General features: G+C 40.1%; 2 protein-coding genes across 2 annotated transcripts in view; one reads left to right on the top strand and one right to left on the bottom strand.

Annotated features, from left to right (window-relative positions):
* The window catches only part of col4a1 (collagen, type IV, alpha 1), a 47,108-nt gene extending 44,678 nt beyond the window's left edge, over positions 1–2,430 (bottom strand). Inside the window, exon 1 of the mRNA XM_085135136.1 lies at positions 2,219–2,430. Coding sequence (XP_084991262.1) covers positions 2,219–2,290 — 72 coding nt within the window. The 5' untranslated portion in view covers positions 2,291–2,430. The remainder of the gene's footprint in view (positions 1–2,218) is intronic.
* Positions 2,431–2,536: 106 nt separating this feature from the next.
* The window catches only part of col4a2 (collagen, type IV, alpha 2), a 63,683-nt gene continuing 46,329 nt past the window's right edge, over positions 2,537–19,890 (top strand). Inside the window, 3 exon segments of the mRNA XM_085135138.1 lie at positions 2,537–2,722; positions 2,861–2,974; positions 3,080–3,131. Coding sequence (XP_084991264.1) covers positions 2,937–2,974; positions 3,080–3,131 — 90 coding nt within the window. The 5' untranslated portion in view covers positions 2,537–2,722; positions 2,861–2,936.

The following is a 19,890-nucleotide window of genomic DNA, read 5'->3' as shown; positions in this document are numbered from 1 at the left end:
AATGATTGTTTTAGTGATAAAACATCTAGAGAAAGGAACATCAAAACCAAAGTGCTTTGGGTTTTTTTTGTCAGAGCAACAAAGATAATGGGCAATATGAAACTTAGAGTAGGCGTTTCTGAACTGAAAAAGTACAGCTTGAAGACATCAAAGCAGATAACATCTTCACCATAATATCTGGAAGGATTTATTAGCTGGCATTTGTAATTTGCAATATACTTAACTGTGTCTATGAGACATGATGATGGCTTACTGTTACAATCCATAACAACTAAAATTAGAGTCCAGCCAATTTATCAGTGGAGTGATTAACTATTAGATGATCTGTTATTGGCATCATTTGTAACAGCAGATAAAGGTAAAGAAGAGATGGGAGAAGCACACTTCGACCTTGCTCACAAGTACTGATGTTGTGCAGTTTGTTCACCAGAGGGCACTCTGATAGACCGTTCACATGCGGGCAGAACTGGACAGTAAATAAATAAATAAATAAACATAACAAACACCAGAGAAATAAATTATATCAGATTTGTAAATCACCAAATACTGGAATCAGACTTAAAAATCCTATATCTGTCAGTTCTGACTAAAAGATATGTGAATAATTTTATACATTGTTGCATTTGTATATAAATTGGCTTCCTTTGCACTTTTCACACTGTACTGCTTCTCATCTTGGCCAGGACATCCCTGTAAAAGAGATTTTCTAATAATAAAGATTTAAAAAAGGACCCCCAAGTTGACAAAAAAGATAAATTTAAGCTACTTGGCATGGTCCAGCTGATTAACAGCCTCTTCCTCCTCATCTTTAAATGTAATAAAAGTCCACCTTGTTTCCTCTCACTCGGCTGCAAGTGTAATCAATATTTCTGCTGGAAACACCTGCTGTGCTTAAAAATAAAGCCTCAAAAGAAGCCGGAAACTGTAGTAGTTCAACAAAATTACAAGAAACTGCAGCACACTTTAAAATACAAAAAACAAATTCTTAGAGGAGACTTATAGAGATGTACAGTGTTGTTATGCCTGTTAAACTCACTAATTATCTACTTTGAACTGATATTTTTTGAAAAGTTGCTCATGTAAAGGTTCTTACTGATTTCTTGAGTCTGCCTTGTTTGTAAAGTCATACAAAAAAGCTCAACGTTCACCATTGTGAGGAAAACACCAACTGCAATGTGTCAGATCATCATTGCTGCCAATTTACACTGTGCAGTGTTTTAATCAATGTAATTCTAAAATACAGCGTCCCATTAACATCCATGCACCAACCATGTAAACAATGTATAAATATATTTACTGTAAAAAAACAACAACAAAAAGATTCTACATAGAGTACAAAAATGACATCACCTGCATAAGATTTGGACTCGGTATCATTTTAAGTAAATGTTTTATGACGCCCAAACTAAAAAAATCATTATCATAATAATAATGTAATCATCATCATCATCATCATCATACAGTGGCCAACTTTCATTTTGATGTCAAAGATGGATTTATATGACAGAATATCTGAGGTAGATTATACACAGGGGAGGAATATGTAGGCTATTGTCTTTAAAAAGTTGCACACTTTCATTCATGGAATCATTCAGCTCTTATAGTCATTACTTGTATCCCGTAATACATTCTCTTGTAATGAGTGCCTCACTCAAAGTATAACAAGGAACCCGGACAATCTGATGCCTATGAAAGAACAGTTAGTCTCTGGTTGTTGGCTGTGACACTTCACCACATCAGACCACAAGACCATTACAATGTGTCTTAAATGGATTATGTAAATGTACCATAATCTTTTTGGAGTGCATACGCAACACACGCCCTGAGAGACAGAGTTTTCAACTCTTCAGATGGAGTTGGCTCCACCCTTTCCCTCCTCCTCATAGAGGATGTTGGAACTCAACTCCAAAATGTTCACAGCAGACCGTGACGGAGCTCTCCCGAAAAGTATATTTCTGATTTTTTTTTTTTTTTAAATCACCGCACACTTAAAATGTCAGGAAAGAACAAAATAAATGTTTGTAACATGGATAAACAGAATAAATGGACTGTATTACAAATCAGTCCAAATTGGAGATATGACTGTGTTGGTCTCCGAAGACCGCAGGGACGCATGGTCTTTATGAATAAAGTCTGGTCTTTATCCTTAATCAGACAAAAACGATACAGAATCTGTGCGTTCACCAAAAATAATGTTGGAGACTTTCCCTCCACTCACCTCAGCTCCTGTCAGATCCACACACAAGTAGAGAGCCGCCAGCATTAAGAGCGAGCCGGACGGTAACAGCATCGTGGCTGTGCGCCGTTGGAAGCTTTGCGCGCAAAAGTTGTACAGAGTGCCCACAAAAACAGCCTTCTTCCTCCAGGTAATTCAAAGTCTATCGGCAGCACACGGACAGCACGTTTTGCTGCATCTTTGTCCGAGGCGTTATGAGGATCTGATCAGTGTAACTTGGTCTTGTTTGTGATGCACCACACCCCCCACCCAAAACGACCACCCTCGCTCATGCAAAGGGTTTCCACCTTGCTTTTACAAACACTCCGACTCTTTTCGGTAAGCAGAGGGACTAGTCGGCACACATTTGTGCTTTTGCAAGAATATTCTAGGAGGTTTTCGTGGAACATAAAGCTGATCTTAAACTTTTCAAACGGGGAGCCTGGGCATCTCGTGATACCCAACTTTTTTCCTTCGTCTAACCATCGCACAGACACCGGAGTGACCGTAAGTAGCGCATTTTACGAAACTGGAACTGAGTGTGAAAGTGCTAAAAATGAATGAATATTGATACAGAAAGTCGCATATGTATGCACTCGTGATTAACCGGAGTTATTAACGTCGTGCGTCTCCGCTGTGCCTCAGGTCGGACAGTCATGCTGTAAAGCGTGTTCACGTGAAACTGTGGGACTTGAGTTTGCGGTCCGCGTGAGTGGGGACCATGCAAGAACAACACGGGAGAGGACAGAAAAACCTGAGGTAAGCACAGCGTGAAGGCAGCACATGATTACCACATGATTCATTGATCAGGATTTTTACGCGTTTTTTTATTTTTATTAATTTTTAAATTATTATTGTGAACAGGCTGCTGCTTCTGTGCCTCGTCGTTGCCATCCTCTCTTCAGAAGTACACGCAGTAAGTTTAAATTTCACGCGATCTTTTCATTTCTGATTATGAGAGTTCACTTGACATGTGCAATCTGTAGAATTAAAGCATAAGCGTCATGCTGATTGCGTCTCTCGACTTGGAAGTTGCTGTCTGAAGCAGCAGAAACGCGCAGACCTTGGTGTGTGAACAGTGGGCGTGTCAGCACCAGGGGGTTTCTCCAGTAGGAGGGATCTTGGCAAAGAGCATTTTCAGTGGGATTACTGGTGTTGCAATTTTAAAAGTTTAAATTGGGACAGCCACATTTTTGCTTTTGCAAAACAAACAGGAATAGGATTAAAATATGGGCATACGGTATGCTTTTCTTGACCCCGGATTGAGAAGTGGGGCCATGACCTCTGCAAGCAGGATGGTGCTGAGTATGAGCTTTATGGGTTTAAATGTGTCACTTTGTGTCCATTTCTTTTTAATTAATCAAGAATACACCATCACCACCACCACTGCAGCCCATAATTGATTCATTACTTTAATGATAAATGCTATACCGCACATTTTAATCATAGTGGATCTACATGTTATACATTAAAAGGCCTAAACTATCTGTATTCGAATGAAAAATTAAAAAGCCAGAGCTTTTTCACAAGGCTATTACTACTACTACTACTACTACTACTCCAAGTGTCTGAATCTGCTATGGCCCAATAAGATCATGCACACAGAGGGGCATGAAAACTCCCAAACCTGCAGTCAGTGTACAGTCAGCTCTACTACCAGATTATTCCTCATGTAAATAGTGACTGTAAAGGGATCCCTTCCTAATGCTGCTCTGCTATTACGAAATCTGGGTTAAAAGCCACAAACCTCAGCCTCTGCTTTGAGTTGTCTAAAACAAATATAAAGTTTCATCAGGTTTAACTATAAGCAGAGCAACTTCCTAAGAGCTGTCATTTTATCTTAAGCCTATGAAACTCAGTGGTGCAGGAAGCACTTTTTAAAATTATGCTTGTGGTTCTCTGGTAAAGTTTTAAACACTGTTTCATCATTTCTGCGTGTGTGAGGTCTTGACTTTGGACATGACATGAATGTCAGCATCTGCACATTTATTCTTTGTCAGTGGGGCCCCATTCTGTGGATCCTCTGTGGACTTCCATGTTTAGTCCAGAATTTGAGATCGAAGAAAGGAACTATCATTCTTACTGTCCTACTCCTAAATGTAGATGTGCAAAGCCAGTGATCTGCACCTGGCTGCTGACACAGGCAAGGAAGCATCTTCGCACTTTAACACGCCTACGAGTGAACACCATCACCCAGATTTTCCAGAGCCAACGTATAGCCTGTAAAAAAATCACAACAGTCGCCTCAAGGGGCGAAGACTCCACAATAACACATATTAATTTTCTTTCTCCAGACCTTGCACGGTCTGCTTTATTTTTTCTTTCATTGTTTAAAAACCCAAATTAAAAGTTGAATTTTTTTTACGCAGTTTTGCGCATTGTGTTTGCACTGCATTTATCTGGAACTAGAGCTGCTGAGCTGGGAGCTGAGACAAAGTGAATGTGTTTAGACGATAAAGGCGGTTGGTGAGTTCATTTTCAAAGATCAGAGCGTGGGTTCAAATCCCAGTGAGAGCAAGCAGTCCCTGATTAGCTTCTGGAATAAGACACAACGATTTAACGAATCACATTTTCTTAACTTAATCTTAAATGCAACTGTTATAAATAGCACCAAATCATCACTTAGCAGAGTAAATTTTAAAAAAAACTTTCATTATTGGTTAATTTGCCCTTTTTAAAAACCTTTTTAAAACGTTTTGCAACTTTCATTTTTTTTACAGTGCACCTTTGGGATGCTGAGTCTATGTGCACACTGTTTGTGTAAGCGTTCAGCACGCGTGTGTGTCTGTGTGTTTCTTTTGACTTCAGCTGGCGCATGATGTCAGATGTTTGGCGGCTCTCTGAGTTTTTTAATATCAAACTCAAGGCACTCAGATAAAAGGTTATTTTATCGAGTGATGAAAAGGTCCCGTTGTCTTTCGCTTTTATCAGATTTGGTCAGGGCTTGATTAGAAGCGTGTGACACGGCTCAGCTCCTCTGTGTATTGTCAGGCTTTTTCTCCGAGGCAGAGATGCTGGGCTACAGCCGGCTAATTTTAGTTTGACGATATCCATGTTTTCTTTGCAGACGAGTAAACTGAATAAACAGTTTGCAATAAACATTTTTGGGGGTGAAATATTTCCATCTTCAAACATTACAGAAGTTGTTGAAAACATAGTAAGGAGTCAAGGTCAGTAGCTATAGCTTGTAGGTAATGAGGTGTTTGAAGATATTTCACATCTTTCCAGGTTTAGGGGAAACGGTTACCAACTACATGTCACTATGATGTTTTCCATCTGACACAGAATTCCCCAAATCTCAGCTAGATCTGGAAAAATATGTTTCTGTTTAATATTATATGAAAATCGCACCCTCGGGACTGTTTCACTCCTTTTAACAAAATCATTGTACAACTGATTCCCACCATCTGTCTCCATATTGCGTTTGCACTTGGAATTCCCCGGCCTGTTAAAACTTTGGTACATGAGATTTCGTTTGCTCTTCCCAGAGTTTTTGTGTTTTTCTGCTTGCAAATAAGCAGATTTCCTTAAGTTGTGGTGTGACTAAAGGCAAAGGTATGCTAAACCAGCAAACATTATACTCAGTGGTGTTGTGTTAGCTCCCTGATAGAGGAACGTGGGCGTGATCTAATTTGCCCTGATGATAAAAGCATACATTCTGAAAGTCACTGCTGCAAATTATTCTTACCTTTCCATGCAATTGAAGTGCATTTTTTCACAATCTGTCTTAGGGCTGTTTGATATAACGATATATATCGGATGACGATATAAAAACGTCTATCGTTTCATTTTATGCTATCGTTTGTTTCGTGGTGTCGTAAAATAAACTGTTTACGGCAATATTTTTTCATCGTTTTGATGGTCACTGTAGTGGCTATATTAATTTCTTAAAGTTCTCTCTTTCTCTTATATTTAATATAACCACACTACAGACGGACAAGCGCCTGTTTTTATGCGTTGTCGTTAGCAACAACGACGGTAACAGCATGGCGTGTCCGATTGTTTAAATTCCACATAAACCTTTCACAATAAAGCTCAAGATCCTGTTGAAACTTTTCAAAATAAACTGAATCACGTGAAAGAGCAGCTTATTTACGGATGAGAATTTAAAAAGAGCCGCCAGGTGCTAAAAAATAAACCTTAGACTCAAACGTTAGAACAGGCTTTTCCCCGCAGCACGCCGTGTAATAAATACTCACAAAGAAAACGGCGGCTGTTACAACTTATGTCTAAAAATGTATAGTTTCATGCATCTGTTAAAACACTCGACTCCAGCTACATGATGCGCAGCTGGAAACACTACGAGACGAGCTGTCAGAGATTGAATTCTTATATCGGGATATGAGATTTTGGTCATTTCGCACAGCCCTAATCTGTCTGTAATAACTTCAACGTCAGAGCAGGCCCACTCTGTACTGCCTGTTCTGGGAACTGAATTAAGTATTTCTGTAATGAGAAACTGCAAGCTAGCAGCGAGCGAAAAGTTCTTATTCATCAATATGAGGTTTAATCAAAAATGTTGGCCCTTGAAAAATCAAAAACCTTCCCTGATCTAAATTTGACCACTTGTTCAAGATCTCCTACTCATGCACCTCTGCACAGTTTCCACAACAGCTGCTATTTATAGATCACTCCACAGAAGTCCTGTTATTCTCCTGTGTACTTGTGGGTCTGTAGTGCACGCCATATCTCCTTCAGTGTGTCAAACTAATTCACTTTTGAACAGGGCTGGACTGGGACAAAAAATCGGCCCGGGCATTTTGACTAGAGACCGGCCCACCAAAAATGTGACGTCATTCAGGGGTAAAACCGCAAAGGATTCTGGGAACTTGAGGCAAGCGGTACTAGCGCATGCAGGCTTTCAATTGAACTCACTTACACAGCGATAAAAAGAAACACAAAAAATGGCAAGAAACTGTTGTATTATTAACTGCAATAGCCGGTGTTGTGCCAAAAAGTGATTGTCTGCCAAAAACTGATTTCCGATATTTGCCAAAAACTGATTGCTCGTATTTAAATTGCTATAAGTAACTTGTTGGGCTATAATATGTGAAACATATGTCAAATGCATCCCTCATGGATGACATAAAGTCATATTGAGCTACAAACAACATTAGTGTAACAAGGTAGAAGCCGCAATCAGTTTTTGGCAGTGACTTTTATATAACCTTTATTTATGCCGTTAAAAAAAGTCTAATTAACATTCAAAATAGTTCTGTAAAAATATTTAAAGTGGGGATAAAGGACCGGATTGGTTATAATGTAATAACACAGAGTTGTAAAGATACTTGAAAAAACAGATAATTTTTTAATTCCATATATAGCCCCTTTGTAAACGCTGTTCACCGAAGTCTATTTACCAACATAGATATTACACATAAAAAATACACGCAAACATTGGAAATCAGTTTTTGGCACAACACCTGTTGCATGACAGCCACGGGAAGCCGACGGGTAAAGAGATTGGTTGTTATCGGATTACGTCGTGGAAATTGTATAAGCCATGTTTCCGAAGTAACAAAGAGCCGATGGATGGCCTATAAGATTGCTAAACCAGAGGGAGGGTGTATCCGACCTCCTCGGCTGTAATTGGTCCAGCCCAGAGTCGATCATGACCAATTGGCCAATCCAACACCTTTCATTATTTATACACTTCCAAAAAAAAAAAAAAAAAAAAAAAAATCGATCGGCCCATAAAAACAAAAAATTGCCAGCGGCCCACCGGGCAAATGCCCGGTATGCCCGATGGCCAGTCCAGCAGTAGCGGTTTTAGATACGGGCGACACGGGCGGTTGCCCGGGGCGGCATCATGGTGGGGGCGGCATCACGGCTCGTTCTCATGCTGCCCCGACATCATGCCAGCGCATATTGGGAATGGCACTGGTTTTCTATCGCCCATTTGCTGGGAGTAAGGGCGCCCTCCGTTTGCGAGGTGCGCCTGCTGCTTGCTTGGCACAGGGAGGAGAGGGCGGGGCGGCGGGGGATGCTCTGGCTGGCTGGAGCAGCAAAAATGACCAACTCGCAAAATAAAACAAATTACAAACAAACCAACAAACACGAAAACACCAGACATCATGATACAGACCGATGTTTTTTCAAAATTCTATACGCGAAAAGTGAGCGCGAGACCGCTCGGTGCGCCAGCTTGCTGCTGAAGTCAAAGTAAACTTTATTGTCATCTCCGCTACATACAGTCCAGTAAATAGAGAGACGAGACGACGAGGCTCCAGTTACAGCAGTGCAAGTAAACAAACTATATATAAGAAGAGTAAGAAAATAAATATACACTTTAGGACTAGGGGTAAAGGGATCAATAACAATTGAAAATGTATATTTTATATTTTGTTGATCTAAAGTCTCACACACAACCCGTTTTTAAACTCTAAAAAAAGAGAAAAGAAGAGGAGGAGCGTAGCGACTTCCACAGTCGCTAGAGGCCGGGGACTGAGCCTGCCTATTTGCCTGTCAACTTTACGCAATAATGCCAGAGGTGGAATTGCTTGCTTGTTTATTAAAGTGCTTGAAAAGTTTACAGAGCAATGTGATCGGCTCGCGATTCAAACTCTTAAAACATCACAGGCTCTAATGCAACAAGGGGAAACTCGTTGTGCTGCGGTCAACAAAAACTACGGCTACCCAGCCCTGCTCTGTCAAAATCAAACCAGTGAAAGACAGACTGACAACGCCCTCTTAATGTCGCCGCTAGCACCCTCGTGACTCCAATTACACATCACCATAGCAACCAAACAAATGAAAACCCAGCGATCCTTAAAATTCAATACATTTAATTATGACTCCTACAAGGAGAAACGAGCAAAAGACACAGGTAAGCAGATGTGTCATTGGATAATGGCAGGTCATGTATCCTAAAACATTAAGAATCAGGATACTTTCTTAATCCTTAAGGAAATTATGTGGGTTACAGTTCCTCCAAGAAGAAATGGTAAAAATAGTAACAGTAACAGACTAAACTCCAAACAATATATACAATAATATAATATTAATTAGTCAGTGTCAATTGTTGATTTGTCCTGTTCTCATTGTATGACGAATTATGATGTCTGTTTAGTAGCCGTTTGCATACAACGTTTGCATACAATGCATACTTCGTCTCTCTCTTCATGTGTGTGTGTGGGGGGGGGGGGGGGGGGCAGAGGGGGTGTTTGCCCAGGGCGCCAAACAGGCTAGGACCGCCACTGCAATCCAGCTATGCTTTTGAAATATACCAAGTGTCAGGGAAGAGAATCTTGAAAAGGCACCTGAATTCAGACTGTTTCTGCTGAATGTTCTCCCCCAGATGCCTCAGGACATTACAGTGAATGTCAGGCAAAACGGCGAACACATTTAATGACTGTGGGGAAAACACACAACATGTAGGTCAAGTGGAAGTGATCTAAAAATAGCATCTGTGCTGGAGGCTGTCTGGACATGCCTGAGAAGATCGTGAAAGGGGGATCACCCAAGTTAAGGGTTTTGAGTTTTAGGGACCACTGTTCAATTTTAAAAAAAATCACATTTCATATTTTTTGTTGAGTTTTTTTTATTACTCAGTAAGTGCTTCTTCAAGATCCATAGATTTAGGTTACCTAACATCAGTGTGTGAACCACAAAGCCTAAAGGCCTCTCCAAGGTAGTCTCCTTAAACCACCCTGCACTGCTTTTGTACAGCTTTTGCTTTTATATTTCTCCTTGGAAGTCCTGCATCTCCAGTGTCTTCAGACATTTCAAATTTAATTTCACTTTGTGGAAGAGAAAAAAGCTGCAGGGAGCCTAATCTGGCTTCTGGTGACCACAGTTCAAGATGTTCGAACACAACGTTGTCCCTCAGATGCCTCTAGAACAGTGGTGTCAAACATAAGGCCCAGAGGCCAGAATCAGCCTGGAAAAGCCTCCAATTTGGCCCAGAGGATGATTTAGGAAAAATGTGAAGAATGTCATAAAGTTTGGACCTTTTTGCATATTTTAATAAGTTTTACAGCCCAGCCATTCATAATACACTGAAGGAATTAATTAAAAGTATCTACTATAAAAAAAAAACTGTGTTGTTTTTTTGTTTTAACTATGGGTCTGCAGTAATTTCTTACAATGTAGTACCAAAGAGTCATCCTGACTGATTTCTTTTTTTTTTACTGCAGCAGCATTTCTTCATCATACAGAAAAACTGAGATTTAGTGTTGAAATTAAACCTTTTCTTGTTTTAAGATATCTCAAGGATTAAATTTGTAGCTAAACTTCTTTAGACTGACAGAAAGGGGAATTTCATTGGATCACTTCACGTACAAAGTGAGCTATACATGAGCCATGATATAAAATGAGTTTGACATCCCTGCTCTAGAAGATAGAGTACAGTAGGTCACCACTGTGACATATTCATGTCAAAAACAATGCTGGCTCCAGCACGCTGGAGGTCTTACTCTTGGTCTGATGGCCACCTTCAGGCCTAGCCACTGAATATCCACTCATTATCAATGTGATCCACAAAGAGATGATCGGTCACTTTGACACAAAAGTTCATATTACCTCCCTGCATTAGTTTGAGGTCTCAAGCAAGTGGACAAAAACAGGACTTCTGTGGAGTAATTTGGAAGTTGTCCAGAGCTGCACCTGGAATGACCTTGAAGGGGAAACTTCAAATCCCTGGCACAATAATTATCAAAATAGCCCATTAGGAATGACTGTTGCATGCCTGTGCTATCATTTATTGCATTTTATTGCATCTAATCTCATTTTAAATATCTTTGGACAACACATGTCCAAAGACAACACATGTCCTCTCACCTTGCACGGGGACAGTTTCTATTTTCTTGCTCTGAACTGGACATGGAGGTCACATCCTTTGGTGGGAAAATTTAACTTGCAGACTTATGAGTGTAAAAAAAAGAATTGCGCTGGCAGTCACCGCTACAGCCCCGGCTTCTTACATGCAGATAAATATTGCGCACAATTTTTTCTTTATCCAGGTCTGCTGGTGGAGGAAGGAAGGCTCTTGAGAGAGTAATGTTAACAGGATGTTTCAAATACGTCCCTTTGAGAGGGTTTCATTCCAGGGTGTTTGAGTATATATTTCAACATGTGATGGAATTCGGGGGCTGATGCTGGCAGAGGATGCGTGACCGTGTAGGAGACATCTTTGGCCCCACACTGCTGCGGTACCTGGAAGCCAAGCAGTACCATCTGCTTTTCCAATTACCCCCTCTTTTTCACTTATACTTATACAGCCATGATAGTCAAGGAAAGGTTTTAAGCTTGCTATAAATTACTGCCACGTGACTGAAATGCAGACACGTGACTGACCTCTCAAGTGGGATTGTTTCACGCCAGAGGAAGGTGGGTGTCCAGGCCAGGAGAAGATGTCTGCCTGTGATAAGGGTTTGAAAATATGGCTAACACATCCACTGCCAAAATAGCGGCTTTGACATAGAAGGTGCCCGGCTATAACAATCGGGGGAAGAGCCCATTGTGCTGGAAGCAGGAAGCCACAGCCTCAGATGAGAAGTCCATGTGTGGGGCTTCCCTGTCACAGCTCTGTGTGTGTGTGTGTGTGTGTGTGTGTGTGTGTGTGTGTGTGTGTGTGTGTGTGTGTGTGTGTGTGTGTGTGTGTGTGTGTTTGTCTCATGTGCCAAGAAAGATTGAAGCTTGAAAGATTGAAGCAGAGGTGGCAAGTGGTTTCCACTGAGCTGCTTGCCTCGCCTCAGAGACACATCTCGTGACCTCCCTGCCTTTGTATGGTGTTGGGTTCGCGTTGATAGGCAGACATGTGCGTGTGTGCTCACATGTGAGTGGATGCAGAGTACGTGGGTCTTTTGTTTGCTTAAGTATTGTTTCCTCTGAAGTTGGCCTTACAAAAATGTGGCTTTGTGTTGGTGATTGTTTTATTAGCCTTTGCATTTGTGCATTGTAAGCATGAGGAAAGCTCCAGTGCGCTTGGCTGCTTGCACCACTGGTGTTCAGCTTTCCTTCGTAAACAGGAGAGCAGCGTGGTAGGCGATTACAAGGACAGTGAATAAGTATGAAGGAGATGCTTGTGGGGCAGTGGAACATGTCTTAAATTAGTCAGACAGTTTGCTATCTCTCATTTGCAGGAGTGTGCGTATGTGTGAGACGCATTTTTTCTCACACGTGCACAGAGTCCAGGCTTAGCGAAGTTCGATTTTATGGGAAACATCCTGAGTTCAGAATCGAGCGAAGAGAAAATAGATTATCCAGAGAAGCTCTAAACAGGAAAAGGAAGCCGGGTGGAGCTGAATATGTCAGAGTTTCTTTACAGCCCTGCTGGACCCCACATAGTTTCGGGACTCCAGAGTTTATCAAAACATATTCGCAGCATAAATTCTGTCCTGTTCATGCTTTACATTATTACGCATCAGGCGAAACAGAAGAGGAGTTAGTAGTGTGAAGATTACTTTATGGTTAATAAACTACTGTGAGAGTTTTGAAACAAATTCCCGATCGAAGGAATTCTCTCACTCTTTAAACACACTTAAATCACAGTTTGTTTGTAAAGTAGGCTTCACTGACTTTCCAGACCTCTCTTGATAAAAACTAAGGGCACTAAACTGTGGGAAAATGTGAAATGACTTAAATTACTTGTTTACTAAGTATACATATGCATATAAAGGTTGTCTTATACCGACCTTCAATGCTTTTGTTGGCACAACATATTTTTTAATTATGTTTGTGTTTGATTATTTAGACGTTTAAATGACGAAGAAGTTCCATATACAAGCCACGCTACATGTAGGGATACCAGTGGTTTGATTACATGGATAATCACCAGTCATGCTTCATTTTCATCCCAGTCATGCGTGACAGCGTGCAGACAGACCCGACTCGTGTACACTACAGTGCAGACTCGAACACAAACTCGCTGTCGTTCTGTATTCGTCAGATTTTCTCACAGATCTACAGTAGCTTTTTTTTTTTTTTTTAGCATATTCTGTCTCTTTATTCTGTATCTCCAGATGCCTCCAATATATTTACTGTGGAAGTATATTCTAAAATTTGGCACAATAATAATACTGTCTGTATAATATTATGCCACAGAGGAAGCGGTACCATAAGAAAATGTTTGGATATAAATTCAGTTTGGATATGGTCTCTGGAAAGTCCCTATACACTGTGTATTTAACTTCCCTGTCATTTGCCCCTTACTCCATCTTGCAGTGATTAATTGAGGGGCACAGGGGTCCAATCAGGCTGTGCTGAAGGAATTCTAAAGCCTTCATCCTCCCAGAATTCATCCTCTCCGTATAACTCTGTCCCTAACTTCCTTTTATAGCCTCAGCCAGCTCCTGGTTTTCATCTCCCTTGTCTTCTGTCTCCTCTCTTCATCCATCCCTGAAAGAGACCCTTGCCAGGCAGTTTGTCCTCGCTCTTCCTCTCAGAGCTTGTCTTCTTCACATTTCATCTCCCACCCCCTTGTGCCCTCCTCCTACACTTGTCGTCTGTTATGGTTGGCTGTGTGGCAGGCAGGCAGGAGTGGTGGACCCAAAATGCAGGACTCTTTGGAGACAAGATTTAAACTGAAAACGCAGCTTTATTGCTGGACAAACTTCTACATAAAATAAGACTCACAAAAGCAAAACTCTAAACTGAGGTGCTGGCGAACTGGAAATCATGAACACACAGCAAGTTGAAGGTACAACACAACAGGGAGCACAGAAAACACAGGGCTTTTATACACAGGGGAGTAATCAGGGGATGGGCAACAGGAGGGAGACACAGCTGGGAGAAATCAGGCTAACGAGACAGGGGAGAGGTAAAACTGAACACACTGACATGAGACATGAACTTTCAAAGTAAAACAGGAAACCAGAAACCGTCACACACAGACTCAACACTGAGAGGCAGATAGAAAATAACGCATGGAACCCAAACTATACATGAGGCAACAAATCCTTAAACACGAATAAACAGAAACCTAGAATTCCAATATCAATCAAAGCACAAGAGTATCAAAGGGCAGCCCATAGTGCAAAAATAAACCAAAACATCAGAAACTCAAAATGCTGGGTCGAACCGACCCAGAACCGTGACAGTCGTCTGTTTCCTCTTTGTAGAAGTAGCTGTACTGTTAGATTTGATATATGGGGTTTTTGGAGGGGGGGGGGGTAAAGCACCGAAGTGTAGGTTTGATCAAATCTTGCAGGTGGTGTGAGGCCATCCATATTATCGTAACTATGATCTCAGGCATCTCCAGCCTCTGATCTCACTGTTGTGTTTTGTCTTCTGGAAAGAAGTCATAGACCATTAATTTCCATCCCAGCTGTGCAGTAATTGATTAGACTTCATTACTTCATGTCATGGGAAGAATGTTGGCAAAGTTAATGCGCTTTGTGATAACATGACCATGTCCAATTTTGTCTATCTCTATAATGCCCTGTCTGTGTCTTTTTTTCTTCTTCTTCTTCTTTTTTTTTTTTGGATATTATTGCCGTGTAATTTGGCTCAGATATGCATAATTCCCAGAAAATGAACCTTGATAATTTTGGTGATCATCTCACTTTTCTCTTAGTGAAACCACGAGGTCGGAGGTTGTACCAGTGCATGACATGTCTCAGAAACTTATGAATATACTGTAATGCAATGCAGTTTGATACTTGCATTCGTGTTTCCTTTAAAATCCTCATAATTTCTTACCCTTTTACTTATTAACAAAGATTCTTCTCCGCTTAAATGTTGTACATGTAATCTGTTAAATGTATAGTTATCATTTTATTCAGCGTGACTACACTCTATTTTGCTTTTTTATTCCTCACTTTACCTCTACTGTCCTTCATCCTAACACTAAGTCAGGTTCTGGTCTGCTCATAAAAAGAACTAGAAGAAAACAAACCCCGCTGTTCTCAGTCCTCTCGAGCGATGATGCTGCTGCATGGATCTCCCCATCTGGATATCTGTCATTGATGTCATTTGATGAGCAGCACAAGTATCAACAAAACAAAGTCTGAAAGCCTGACCTGTAAGCCCTGAGGTCCAGAACAGAAATTGGAATAATCCCAGGTTGATTTAGCTCAGTATGTAGCAGGAAACTCTGATTAGGAGAGTGGCCCACTGGGAAATGGAGTTAAGCCTGCATTTGACCCAAGACCAGTTAAGGAGGGGGAAGGTCCCAGTTTGTCAAGCATGGAGCAGAAACCAGAGCTGTGTTTACACTGGATTCCAGCCACATAGTGGGAGTTTGTCCTGCTGCTTTCAGGTCCCCCTGCTTCAGTTCATGTTCTCCTTCACATCCTGCTCTCTGCTGAGAGATCTGTCCCTCTGCCCCTGCATGTCATTTTCACTGTTGCACTACTTGAATTTCCATTTGTGTAGCATGCTTCTAAAATCAATCAGTCACACATTTATTAATTATATACTGATTCTATCAAGTGCAATTATTCTCTCTTCTTTTCTTGTGTAACTGACATTCCAGCGATTGGTGAAATCCAGGTAAAATATTTGCTGTTAGGATCTGGATACTCTGTAGCCAAATGACCTTGCTGACTTGCCCTTCCTTTGATTATATTGGCTCTGTCTTTTAGTTGGTGCCATTAGAGGCCTTCTATCAAAAGACCTCAGTTTTAACAAGTTTTTGACAAAGTTGGTATTCAGTTTTAAATGTATTGTTGTGCTATACCTGTTGCACTATACTACTACTGCTTGTCTCTTTTATTTCTTCTCAGTGTCTGTCCTATCTTTCTTTTTGCTCATTGCTCTCACGGATCTATGGTGTTAAAATGTTCCTATTTTCTTTTAATTTTTCCTGTTCTGTAGATGTACATGTCCTCTGGGGGTTTGTGAGTGCACACGGGGGACTTTAGCTCTGCTGCAGGAAGTTGGTGACGGAACAGGAAGCACAGTTAGTTATGGAAATGCGATAATGCATACAAGTTGTAGTGTTTATTGAAGAGGAAAGAAACAGTGACTGGGGCATAATTGTTCTTTTGGGACATTTAGTGTTATATCAAGAGATGCCAGTGTTATCACTATGCCAAAAGAAACATGGTAATGTTTGATGTTTTGATTTTCCTGTTTCTGGATGTGATGTATGTATATGTGTTTGTGTTACAGTTCAAATCTGATTATTTGATTTTGTTCAGTGCTGGACTATTGCCGGAAGACAAACCTGCACTGGCTGTATAAACTCGCCCTGCTGACATGTTGCCTTACTTTTTAAGCCATTAGATCTTTTGTTAAAACTGCACTGTGGTAAAATAGAACAGCCTGACTGAAGAAAAAATAGAGAAGAAAGTTTCTTTATTATTCATTTAAACAGAGATTAAGCTCATTTAGAATTTTACAAACTCATGAACAGTACAGCACATAGGAGTCACACAGCCAGACAGCAGCAACAGTCAGCATGTTTTGGTCTTTGGTTTTCATTTTTATGTTTGAGCCCACTTCAGAATTTTTTATGTTTAGACCTTCCCATTCACAGCCACAGGGGTTATTTTGGAGATGTGTCTTTTCTATTTTATCCAGTGAATCACAAATGCCTTCACCCAAATTCTTTCTTTTGTTGTCCTGGATTCACTGACACTACAGGGAGGCTTCAAACAGCGTGGCAGTGAATCAAGATATTGTTCAGCTTCTCTCAACAGGCCGTAGCATTAGCCAGATGGAATCAGCCCACACTGATAGTGTTTTAAGCACTTCTGGAGGTTTAAACTCCACAGAAGAATCCACATGTGAAATATTTAAGAGACTGAGCACTAACAGAAGTATTTTGATTTTAAATAATTTCACAGTGTTTGGATTAGTGTGCTGATGAAATAACAAGAAAAGGCTGAATATAAACAAATGCTGTGCTACCGTACTCTTCATCTAAATTACTTTTAACATGGCTTAAAGTCTAGAGCCAGATTTGTTCTTTTACTCTCTCTGCACTGTATCCTCCTTTCGGTCTCCACACGTTTACCTTCATGCAACCAAAGTCTGCTCACACATGACTGCTCAGTGGATATCTGACAGATACACAAATAGAAGGCAAAAATCCTGATCTTTGCTAAACTTTACATATTCATACACAGATATCTGTCTACAGAGATTGTGAAATAACCAAAGAGACTGCAATTCAACCTAAGGAATGAATGAACGAGTTATTGTTTCATTTACTTCAGTGGTTAGCAAAACATTTCTATGTATCAGCAACCTATGTAACACTCATTAATAATGCAAGTATTTACCAAAACTCTGGGCACAATGAGATGACTCCAAAATTTTAATTTAGTTGAAGAAAAAAATGTTTCTTGCCAGTTATAAGCAAAGATTTTGGATTGAAATAGATACAAATTTTGTGCTTTTAAGTTGCAATTTTGAAATAAAACCTACACTTTTGTAAACAAGATTCCATAACATGTCCTTTACACAACTTTTTTTCCTCTTTTAAGTTTCCTTTTAAGTTACCGCTTGATTTGAGCTTGACAGTATCGACTGATATGATTTGTTGATATGCTGGTATTGACATTTATATCAGCCGATAAACTAAATTTAAAAAGTTATCTTAGGAAGGAATCATGAATAAATACTCATCACAAACGTTAGGAAAATCTATTGTGTTTCATGTGTCTGAAATGAAAAAAATAATTCATCAGCCGATATATGGTATCATATGTATATCAGTCGGGCTCTGCTCTTCATATAAAGGTCAACTCCAGTTTGTGTACTCCCAGAGAATCCATCACTGAGATGGTTCTCTGCTGGCAAGGGGAGTATCACAGCAAGCACTGATATAGTACAAATATGCATCAAGGCATTTCACACAGCATCTTTCCATCATGAACTTATGGCCAGGTGTTTCAAGTTCACGGGCTTGAGCTTTCTCTTTAACGTCACCATCATTAGTGTGATGAATGGCAGCTGCGACCTTGAGGAATTGTAACAGTGAGCGATTAGACACTGTACAAATGTATACACACAGACACGCAGGAGGGAGCGCAGAAGCATGAAAGTAGTGAAAACAGATGCATTTCTATAGATGTGCTCTTTCCTAGGTCACACATATTATATCTAATCTCTACGTGTAATAATGATATTACAGCATTCCTGTAGCCACGCACTTTATTGGAATTCAAATATATACAACATGTTTGTAATATGCCATGAAGGCACTGGTCAGAGATGGCTGGCTATAGCTGTTGTTTAATGTTTAGGATGGTCTGAACCAGTCATGTCTACACCAACGTCAAACACTAGATTACAAAATATACTATATTTTATTAATTCTTTTTTTTTTATCTTAACAGTGAACAGTTATTCTGAATTACTTGTTTGGGATGATACCTTAATAAAGCCAGACCTTTGAATGTGTTTAAAGGACTCAAAGTAGAGACTGAACTACGTTTTCTGCGAAATAGACAAGTACTTGTAACTAATAAATAAAAGAATAAGCCACCAGTTAATTGCTCATCTTGCAGATTGACTCCATCTTCCCCACTTTGCACTGTTGCTGGTGATGATAGTCCTCTTTATTCTCATGTCCACTAGTAGAAGTGAATTCTGTAAATTTAGGTGCGTGAGGAAAAATAAGCACTTAAAATAAGCACTTAGCACTATGATGCACTGCTTATTTTGAGCAAACTGAAAGATCTGCATACAAACTCTTAAAGAATGAACATAAGCAGCTGGAACATGCTTTAAAGTGTGATCTGCTAAGGAAATTTCACAATGCTCGGGATGTTATTTGATCTGTTTTTCTTTTTATACTGAAAAAATATCATGAGCATCAGTGTATTTTCCCAGACACTGAGATATCAGTCATATATGTGGCAGTTAAGGCATCTGTTTGAATATCTAACAAAGCAGACAAGTAATTACAGGAGTGTAGCATCTACAAAGTTCAGTAGTGGGATCGGGCATTTGGCTCCTTGGCTAAGGTCAAAGTGGAAAGGTCAAATCCTTAATATTAAAAATAAGCAAAGCCTGTGTTAAACATCCCACAAAAAAAAACCCCACTTATGGCCCTTTTGGGAGGATTTAGTTTCTGTTGACTCTTCATTATTTTACACCTCTGTCCTCAGTTTTCCTCATAGTGTGTTAACACCCGCCCAAGGCCAAAGATCAAAGGCTCATCCTGCAGCAGGCTGTGACCTCTGATCATCTGATACCTCTGATACCGAGAAACCAGCTCAAAGGGAGTTTGCTGTTTATTAGCCAAAATCTTCCTGTGCCATCAGTGTTGACTGGTTGATGTTTAGATATTTTAATGAAATAGTTGCAATCTAATAAGCAAGAGTGCTAAAAACCCTTTAGTGTAAAAAATGTGTTTAAGAGGAATTTCTGCTTTATCACTTTTGCTCTAGTCAGGCAACATCTCTCACCGTATTTTTATTCATGTTTTTCCCTATTAATACTCTGTTTGCATGTTTCACTGGAAAATATGCAAGGGAGAAGTGGAATGTCCAGCTGTGCACACTCACGTCTGCCTTCATGCTGCATTTCTTGGAATCCGCTGATGTTGGCCTTATGTACTTATCTGCACTAACTTATGTTTAAAAGATTATCTCGAATTGAATTTCTCTGTTTCCTTCTGTTTTGGGGGCACATTAAATTGTTTCAAGTTTATAGAGGTTAGTAGTCCATTGCATTTCATTGCATCAGTCACGTGGACCGCTGATTGCTTTAAAATACCACAAATCAACCCCTGATCTTTGTGGTTTCTTTAGTGCTGCAGATTGGAAGCCAAAATGATAAGA

The sequence above is a fragment of the Neolamprologus multifasciatus genome, chromosome 16 (genome assembly GCF_963576455.1).
Source record: "Neolamprologus multifasciatus chromosome 16, fNeoMul1.2, whole genome shotgun sequence".
Taxonomy (NCBI): Eukaryota; Metazoa; Chordata; class Actinopteri; order Cichliformes; family Cichlidae; genus Neolamprologus; species Neolamprologus multifasciatus.
This window is presented reverse-complemented; position numbering and strand designations above follow the sequence as displayed.